General features: G+C 34.3%; 1 protein-coding gene across 1 annotated transcript in view; it reads right to left on the bottom strand.

Annotated features, from left to right (window-relative positions):
• Positions 1-4,300: 4,300 nt before the first annotated feature.
• Positions 4,301-10,613, bottom strand: part of LOC132544436 (guanine nucleotide exchange factor DBS-like) — a 69,258-nt gene continuing 62,945 nt past the window's right edge. Inside the window, exons 22-26 of the mRNA XM_060208034.1 lie at positions 10,067-10,157; positions 7,281-7,359; positions 6,698-6,890; positions 6,045-6,270; positions 4,301-4,389 (exon numbers count right to left, since the gene is read on the bottom strand). Of these exons, the coding sequence (XP_060064017.1) occupies positions 4,301-4,389; positions 6,045-6,270; positions 6,698-6,890; positions 7,281-7,359; positions 10,067-10,157 (678 nt within the window). The remainder of the gene's footprint in view (positions 4,390-6,044; positions 6,271-6,697; positions 6,891-7,280; positions 7,360-10,066; positions 10,158-10,613) is intronic.

Here is a 10,613-nt window from a genome sequence, read left to right as displayed (position 1 = left end):
ACACAGAGTTAAACACTGTTGAATCAACCAAATATAAAGTCAAAAGAAGCAATTAAGTAATGTGCAGTTCTGTGAACTTCATCGACAATTACTGCATATCGGGACATTTCCGTCCTACCATTATACATGAATTCGTCTCATGTTCATTTCACCCTCTACTGTTACATAAGTGTAACAAAATTTTCACCATTCATGTTCATGGAAAATGACAAAATTTATGTGGAGTCAAAAAAATTCCCAGTATACAGTATTCCATAGCAAGACAATCATATTATGGAATGGTACACACGAAACTGAGTTAAATTACAACCCAATTTCTTGTCTTAAGTATCCTATTATTCCCATCCCCCCAACCCAACACTGCTTCTGTGAAACTATAAAATAGAACAATAAAAACACGTAAGACAATAGATAAATTCTAAAAAGTGACAACCGCCAACAAAGAACAAGTAGCGCAGCCCTTAAAAAAGAATTATATGAAATATTTTGAAAAAAAAAAAAATCACAAATGTCCAAATTCTTTTTTTGTTTTTCCTTTTTGACTATCGTCTTTATCAGCACTGTATGGGATAAATCATACATATTTTGCTTGACACAATTAAAAAGTCAATTGTTTTACAAATGTATTGTAAAATACATTGTAGAGTAATAACAATATGACAGTTTAAGCTTGAACTGTGAATCTGCTAATCTACCGGACTGCGACTTACTCAATATATGTATGATATAACCCCTTACATCAAAGCAGCACACTGTTGAAAATGAACATGAAAATATAAAATTATTAAAATATATAAGAAAGCCAGTATAAAACCTATCCATAATCACAGGCCTAAGGGGAATGTATGACTGGGCTCTGGCGAATGTTGCTGTAAGAAAAAGTGAAAGGTACCTAGATATTAAATTTTTAGGAACATCATCAGCATATTCCACCATCAGAAAAGTAAGGGACATAACTCTTATCCAAAAGGAGAACAAATATTTCTTTTTGATTTCAAAAACAGGTAGAATGTTCATAAAATGCTATCTGAATTAGAAAAAAACACTTTCGATTGACATAAATGTAATAGGCTTTATGTAATTTAAAAAGTGTGTATAAGGTATGATTTACAATAAAATCTGTAAATTCTACATAACTGATTATTGAGAAATGAAATTTTTTTTCACCTATATTTTTATCATTAATGCAAAGCAAGTTTTATGTTGCACGATGCAGTAATTAAATTTGATTAACATGATTTAAATTTATTAATCATTTTCTTATTCATCCTAAAAACTCACTTTTGATAAAAAAAAATTCAGAAAAAGTAAATAATTCAATTTGAGATACAAAAACTCTTTCTAGATCTTAACTGTATACATGTACTCAAAACATTTTACATTAAAAGTTATCTCCTCCTTAATACCAAGAGTTATCTTTCCTTATGAAAACATGAATTGCATAAATACAATTAACACTTAATCATTAGTATGCATAATTAATTTGCATTTTTGTAAGGCCACATTGAATAAAAGAAGAATGTCTTTGCATTATTTTTTTTTTTTTTTTTTATTTATTGGCAAATAATTATAATTATAACTTAACACACTGAAACATGCCAGAAATACAGCAGCTTTTCAACTATATTGAAAATCTTTTCATATTTTAGAATTAAATATTTTCAGTTTTAGATCCCAGATATTCATATAATGCTGATGTTGATTTTAAAAAAATCTAAATAAAGATTTCTGATGTAAATTGATTAGCAACTTTGTGTATCTTCTTCAAATAGTGAATTGAAATCAAATTAAAACCATTTTAAATATCTTTCGTAAATGTGCGCAAATATTGTTTAGATATGAAATGACTGACCAGAGGAAAGTTAATCATTGAATCTAAATTAAATCGAAGATGATCTGACAAGTCCAGATATATATCCCTCCTCAGATAAAAACTGTACAAAAAATCAATTTTCATGATTTTCAACAATTATGTGTAAAATCAATCTGCTTTACATGTAGATAATTACTATGAAAAATGAAACAAGATCTTCAAATGTTAATTTTTTGTTAAAACTGGTTTTGTGAAGTAAATGCTACATTCACTGAGAACAGATTTATGAACATGTTTAATGGAACAGTCATCCTACAGGTAAATATAATTGATTTATTACAGGTGTGTTACAAAGTGGTCAATCTCCAGTATTTACTTTCAATTCTAAAAAATGGGTACATTTTGAAAACAAGATGATTTGCTAAAATATAAATGGCTATAATATCATTATATGATATACAGGATGGCAAGTCTACACCAATATCACAATGAAAATTTATCACAAGGACAGAGAGAACAAAACAGGTGATGTACCTGTCACAGTCCTACAGTTAACCATACTTAACATCTGCTAGATTACACTCGACTCCATGCAAAACTCGTCCTATTAATTTTAAACTGGACTCAATAACTTTATGCTGGACTAGATACCTTTACATTGGATCCAAATAACGTTTAAATTGCCCCCAACATCTTTACTCTAGACCCAATTACACTGGATCTGATAACATTTCTCTGAACTTGATAACTTTACACTGCATAGACTCAATAACACAAGACTGCATAACAATGGACTGTTGACAGACTTAACTCCATAATACACAACCATACTTATATTATAATAGTTCTTGACTGTGCTCTGTTGTTGAGTTAATTAATAACATTCCCTCACTGTTCTGTACTAACATTCTCTAACTACTGACATTCCCGAACAGTTCTGTACTGACACTTTCCATGTCTCCTGAAGGGCTATTTTCAGGTCTCCTGAAGCGCTACTTCCAGGTCTCCAGAAGGGCTATTTTCTGGTCTCCTGAAGAGATATTTCAAGGTCTCCTGTAGAAATATTTCCAGGTATTTTGAAAATTCTCCTTAATTTCTGTGAAATGTCCTGAGATATCTGATTGTAATATTCCATTTGTAAAAATAGATATCCTGAACTCTCAGCTCTCTCACAGGATATTTTGAGTTCTGTAAAATATCTTAGGGTCTCCTCCTGCAAATATTTCAATGATTTAGTACATCTGCACACACATCATTCACATCACCACCAACCAAGTTAGATTGCTCTTAGTCCTGAACGAAACAGCAGTTCAAGTAGTCCAGGGACAGAGGAATAGTTCATTTCCTGTAACCTGTGATCTCTGAAAATCGGAGAAGCGTGACAGGCCATTATTTACTGTGTTAATCATTCCCTAGCAACGCTTTGGACAGTCTGGACCATGTTCCTGTCTAACACTCTTGGTGCCAACTCAACCATGACAAACATTTGCAATGCCTAATCTAGAAATGACCTATAATCACCAGAAGACTTCAGACAGTCCTGCAGACACTTGTTTTGTTTGTAATCAAAGCTGTAGATGAATTCAGTTTCCTCCAAACTCAGAATTGTGTATTCTATATACAGACACTCTTTATAAAATGTCTATTGCATATAACTACAAGTCCTGCATGTTTCTATGGGTCCTCTTACAAGTTGCTATGGGCCTCTGTAACAGTTGCTATGGGCTCTCCTTATTAACAAATTGCTTTGGTCCTCTGTATAAGCAGCTCTAGGTCCTCCTTAAAAAATGTTGCTATTCATATATATATATATGAACTCCATTTTACTAGAGGTGTTCAGCATTCACATGCCTGTGAGAAGTAGTATTCATTTGCCTGTGAGAACCAGCATTCACTTGCCTGTGAGAAGTAGTATTCACTTGCCTGTGAGAAGTAGTATTCCCTTGCCTGTGAGAAGTAGTATTCACTTGCCTGTGAGAACTAAACCACCACACGAGATTCATCAGTTAATACTCTCTTATTGAGAATGGTGACGACTTTACAACACAGTATTAATACCAAGATCCTTTATAAACCACAGTTCTGTAGATACATTAGTATCTTTGGCTTTGTGAGATGACAGCTTATAGTCCTTAAACTGTCATGAACAAATCTAGCACTTTCAGTAGAACTATCCTTATAGTAATTGTTTTAAGGTCATTGAGGTCAAACCAGATTTCACAAAATATCTTCTTTAGCGTTTGGTTAAATGAGAATATGTATATAATGAAAGACATCAAGATATTTCTGTCAACGTTTCTTGACAACCATGACCTTGGTGACCATGACCTTGGCCTGACTTCTTTCATGTTAATTGCTGACAGTTCTAGACACAAACCAACATTAATGACTAGTAGAACACTACAAAGACAGTTAGTTCCTTTCCTCCAATTTGAAATTGTTTCCTATCAAAGGGACAACTCCTGTCAAATGGGAGGTAACTCTTTCTCAAATTGAAGTTTCATTCATAGGGCTGTTGGAGCTGTAAGCACTGGCCAGACTTGATTTGCTTGTCATATGTTCCTGACTACTAGAATCTGTAAAAGAAAGAATATTATATCAATATGAGTTAGGGATATGGGTTCATTATATTTAGTGTCAGTAAGACATATTCCAGAGATTATTTAGAAATACTGCTTTTTCACCTAATAAATAATTTCTCAATATCCTGTAACATTGTAATTTTAACCGAACTTAATGTAAATATACATGTATGTTATAAATAATCATCCATCAAAGCTACAGTCAAAAGTAAACAGGAATTAACTCATTTAAGTATTTTACTGTAAGGGAGATAACTCTTACAGGAGTCAAGGATTATTCATGAGTTGAACTTTTATTCCTATTTCAAGACTATATAGTAATGTAGTTCTTTGTTGAATTGCTTTCTTGCTCAAGTTTGAACATCAGGACAAACACAGAGAAAAAATCAAGATCCATAATAATAACAATGAAATATACATTCTAGAGAGAATTAAATTATATTAATTAAAACTTTCATTTCTTGATATGTTAGTTATGCTCTTTGAGAAAGACTTTTAACATAGAAATTGAGTAGATTTTTGTGTTTTGGTTAAGCTTAAGCGTAATGTTGCCAGCTACATACATTTTGTTCTGACAAACAAAGGTAAACACAAGCAGTATATTATTAATAGATCAGCTGAGTACAAGAGGAATATAGAAATTGTGTACATGTAGACAAACTCTGTACAATCATTTATAATTCAAGGGAGATAATGTAGAGCCAGACATCCAATATAAAATAAAACATCATTTTTGTTATTAAGCCAAGCAGGACGACTTCCTGACAAGATTGACACATTAAGCTGTAGGTGACAGGTAATGGCAGGCAACATCAACCAGATAATACCTGTTAGAGCCCCGATATAATTCCACTCCTTTCATATGTCATCTCGCCATCATACTTGAAGATCCATTTTCCATTTTCATGAGATATTTTCTGTATATACATCTCCTTTGATATTGCCATAACAATGTTTACAATGCCAGAATTATAGTCTATAACTATTGACAGTATACTGAGGTATAGCCAAAGTTTAATAAAGTTTTAAAATCTTCTTCATGAGCAAAAAATTAATTCCAAATATTTTGTTGATGATTGCATGAATGAAGACATAAATCATATTGAAGTAATCTGGTATTTTAATTTTTTTCTTCTCTTTTTGAAATCTACAAAATCTACAATCTGATTAACTTGATTCCATAAGTGCTTCCAATAATAATAATAAGTGACAAATTTTTGGAAAAATCTAAGTTTAAATTATTAACAAAAACAATTTAAATGCTAATAAAAACCTGACTGACTAACAAATCACTTTATAAATACTATCTTTTTTAGCTATACATTTTAATTGCCTTTTAAAGCTTCTGGCAGAACTCAGGTTGCAAAGAAAGGAGGTAGAGCTACTACATACATATATATACATAGCTGAAAGTGATTATAACAGTGGTCCCTGTTTTACCAGTGGTATGATCCTGGTATCACAGAGTGTGTTATCCTGGAGACAGTCTATTGCAGAGAGTGGGGGTTAACAGGCTGAGAAGGCAACTGTCCACACCACGTCACGCCAAGGCCATACATTACAAGAGCAGGTGAGAGAGAGATTGGCAGAGAGTTGAGGAGGCTATACAACAGGAATTAACCTCCGTGATGACTGTGATATGTACCTACCAATACTTGACATCGAAAAATGGGACTGTGAACTTCGCCTTTTATAGGGTGTGAGATATGTGGATGGTACCCAACCCTCCTGATTTGTCGACAGATGGCGGGCGAACCACCAACCCGTGGATCCTGTTCTAATAATCTCCACAACATCACGCTCTCGCATGCTGACTTCATTGGCATCACTGGCATGGAAATCTCCTATAGACTGGTACTGTTGTAGGTAGGAAGGCTGGAGGAGAAATTGTTAAATTTAAGATACAGTAACCATGTTCTGTAAAAAGACTAGCTGGTCAACACATATTCAAACTGAGAGGATGGGTTTATCACAAGAAAACAAACTGGTGATGGTTTATCACTGTACTAAACAGTATTATATATGGGTTGGCTTATTACTAGGAACAGACTTTTTGCTTGTTTTTGCTTTTTGTTAGAGACTAAGGATAAGACACTTATAGACAGATGGGCTATTAGATCTGTTTCTGATCTATTTATCATCTTTCCTCTTCTTCAAATAAGCATTTTAGAATTTATACAGGACAACCAAATAACATTTGTTGGCAATAATGACAAAAATTAAATAAACAAGGGCGGGCTTATTTGCGAATAGATTCAATAAGATACAATTTATGACACTACTTTTCCCTGTCAGTTCTTACCTCTGACCCTCGTCTATCATGATTTCTTGACTCGTCCTCATCTGAGTTAGTGAACTCTCCACTTGACCATCCATCGTCCTCGTGAGATGGGGCTGGGGGAGACTCTGGAGACATCATTTCCAGTCCCTGGGGTACAGTAGGAGCATTGTTGTTACATGATGGGTGTCTGTTTGTCCTCCAATTGTCTACATACCTGAATGAAAAATTTAAATTTAAATTTCCTCAACAACCACTTTGAAGTTATTACCCACTCAACTATATGAGCATAAATTATTTTTCAGTTCTGTTTTATTTTCATCATATAATTTTACTAAGCAATACCATTACCTTACTTTTAAAAATTTTGACTACAAATGCTAATAAGTTTTCAGCGGCCCTAATGTATTCAATATGCAGTGAATTAACTCTGAGGGACAAAGGTCAGGGTATGGTTTCAAATACATGATATTAGCACTATGTGAAAAGATATGTGTATTGACCTCAATTTCATCTTGGTCAATATCTGGTTTTTTTTCTGTTAATATAATCACACATTAACCATAACACAAGAAACGATGCCCTCCATCTCGGATGAAGTACCTACCTAGAATTATTGCAGGGCACATCTTCTGAGAGATGTTGTAGGTCTTCTTCTGACTTCCCTACCAGATTTAGATGGTCGACTGGAAAGAGGAATATTCAAACAAATCTGTACTTAAAATGCCATCTACTCTTTACACCTGATTACAATTCATCAATCAGCCGACTTACTTCTTGTCCCTTCTATAATTTCCAGACCTGAATTCAATTAATTAGTCTCCTTAAATTTGACCCAATTCATGAAATATTATTTTACTGAATTTCATTCAACATCTTTCTTTTACAATAAAATAGCACCTTACTGAACACTACCAAGTTTGAAACAAGAGGCCCATGGGCCTTAACGGTCATCTGACAAAAAGCAAGCCAAACCTAGAAAGTGGGTTGAGGTCATTCATTTGAACAAACTTGGTAGCCTCTCCTCCAAGCATCTTACAGGCCCAATATCAGCACTCATGGACTTTTGCTTGTTGAGAAGAAGTCGTTTGTATATTTTAACATATTTGACCCCTGTGACCTTGAAAGTGGGTTGAGGTCATTCATTTGAATAAACTTGGTATTTCCTCCCAGCATGCTACAGACCCAATATCGGCACTCATAGACTTTTGCTTATTGAGATGAAGTCCTTTGTATATTTTAACATATTTGACCCCTGTGACCTTGAAAGTGGGCCAAGGTCATTCATTTGAACAAACTTTGTAGGGCTCCATGCCAGCATGCTATGGGCCAAGTATTAGCCCCCTAGGCCTTCTAGTATTTGAGAAGAAGTTATTTAAAGATTTTGACATATTTGACCCCTGCGACTTTGAAAGTTGTTCAAGGTCATTCATTTAAATAAACTTGGTAACCTTTCCTCCCAGCATGCTACAGACCCAATATCGGCACTCATAGACTTTTGCTTATTGAGATGAAGTCCTTTGTATATTTTAACATATTTGACCCCTGTGACCTTGAAAGTGGGCCAAGGTCATTCATTTGAACAAACTTTGTAGGGCTCCATGCCAGCATGCTATGGGCCAAGTATTAGCCCCCTAGGCCTTCTAGTATTTGAGAAGAAGTTATTTAAAGATTTTGACATATTTGACCCCTGCGACTTTGAAAGTTGTTCAAGGTCATTCATTTAAATAAACTTGGTAACCTTTCCTCCCAGCATGCTACAGACCCAATATCGGCACTCATAGACTTTTGCTTATTGAGATGAAGTCCTTTGTATATTTTAACATATTTGACCCCTGTGACCTTGAAAGTGGGCCAAGGTCATTCATTTGAACAAACTTTGTAGGGCTCCATGCCAGCATGCTATGGGCCAAGTATTAGCCCCCTAGGCCTTCTAGTATTTGAGAAGAAGTTATTTAAAGATTTTGACATATTTGACCCCTGTGACCTTGAAAGTTGTTCAAGGTCATTCATTTAAACAAACTTGATAGCCCTTCATCCCAGCATGCCACAGGCACAATATCAGCAATCTGAGCCTTTTGGTTATTGAGAAGAAGTTGTTTAAAGATTTTAACATATTTGACCCCTGTGACCTTTAAAGTGGTTCAAGGTCATTCATTTGAACAAACTTGGTAGTCCTTCATCCCAGCATGTCACAGGCCCAATATCTACACTCTGAGCCTTTTGGTTAATGAGAAGAAGTTGTTTAAAGATTTTAACATATTTGACCCCTGTGACCTTTAAAGTGGGTCAAGGTCATTCATTTGAACAAACTTGGTAGAGCTCCATGCCAGTATCCTCTGTGCCAAGTATTAGCCCCCTAGACCTTCTAGTATTTGAGAAGAAGTCGTTTGAATGAAAAGTTTACGGACGGCGCACGGCGGACGGCGCACGGCGGACGACGACGGACGAAGCATGATGACTATAGGTCATCGGACCCTTCGGGTCCAGATGACCTAATAAAAATTGAAAAAATTCTACATATGTTTTTTAGATTGGAACCATTGCCAACCAAGGGAGACAACCAGCTTAGCAAATACAATTCAAGTTCCTTTTGGTTGTCTCCAAAATAAGTATTAAATAATGACATTAAATAAAAGTAAGCAAAACAAAGCATGGCTCAAAGATATAAATAAAAATGGGAAGCTGGTCTGATTGGCTACAACAAAGATATTGAAGCTGGCAATAATGTTATGCATGTGAAGACTGATTCTTGCCTGTGATTTGATGATAAGGAAAGGGATGATGTGTGCAAATGAAATCAATGTGAAGAAATGTACCTCAGTGATTCTACAATACTACTACATACTAGACAGTGAAATGGTTTGACATCAACACTGTGATGTTATTGCACAGACATGATACAGTAAAACAAGTCTAAAAATAAATAACATATATTTATGTATTTTAAGGCTGTATCATGCTCAAGAAATTTCAAACTGGTGAGTTATCTCCCTTGAAAGCTTTAAAATCATATTTATTAGTCTAGACCAGTTTTGATAATATAACTATGGATCAGATGATTAAAGATCCCAGACATTATTGTAACAAAAAAAAAATATGCTGAGCAGAACACTTGTCTGTAAGTTTTTGTTCTAAGTCTTTTCTCAGATTAAAAACAAATTTATTAAGCCATCTTGTCTATAAACATTATTTTCACTTTAAATAATAGACATTTAACATAGGTAATATTTCATTTATTTCTGTAGGTTCAGGAGACATTTGCTAATGACAAAAATTTTGTGCAAAAATTATCAGCAAATTTTAGAAATGATTATGAAACCCAAACTTTGTGCCGCTAATCGGGTGATTTCACTCATTCTATGCCATGCTTAGTCTTGTAGAGATATTTACCATCGAACTTACTTTTCAGCTGATCAAACTGGCTCATAAGAACCCGTTTGATTTCCTTAACCCACATGTCTTTACAAGGCAAGGTGGGTGCCTGAAAACAAAGCCAACAGATGTCTGAAATACACCATTACTGGTAACACACTGGATTATATCATTGTCAATATCTCTATAATTTAGTGTAGATTTTATGCAGGTGTCCATCATGAAATGTTTTGGCCTTTGTATTTACCATTTTCCAAATTCGGAGAACTTCTGTATATTAAGTAGAGTTTCTTCTTAATGACACGTCAGATCTGACAGTTATTATTTCTGTTGTCTTTTGCTTGGAAATTTGATATTTCACAAATTATCAAACTTTCACCATCAAAATGGCACTATGTACTATATTACATTGGACAAGGGTAGGAATTTAGCCTGCAGAGTTTCATCAACTAGTACATAAGTGACATAGATAGTTGTGAAAAAATTTATCTTATACAGTGGTCCACATGCACTTGAGATGACAGCCATGTTTATGTCTTTATTACACTATTAACGAAATCAACAT

The sequence above is a fragment of the Ylistrum balloti genome, unplaced genomic scaffold, assembly GCF_031769215.1.
Source record: "Ylistrum balloti isolate Yb309-2 unplaced genomic scaffold, AGI_CSIRO_Ybal_v1 Utg369798, whole genome shotgun sequence".
Taxonomy (NCBI): domain Eukaryota; kingdom Metazoa; phylum Mollusca; class Bivalvia; order Pectinida; family Pectinidae; genus Ylistrum; species Ylistrum balloti.
The sequence above is the reverse complement of the archived record's forward strand: the minus strand, read 5'-3'. Positions and strand labels throughout refer to the sequence as shown.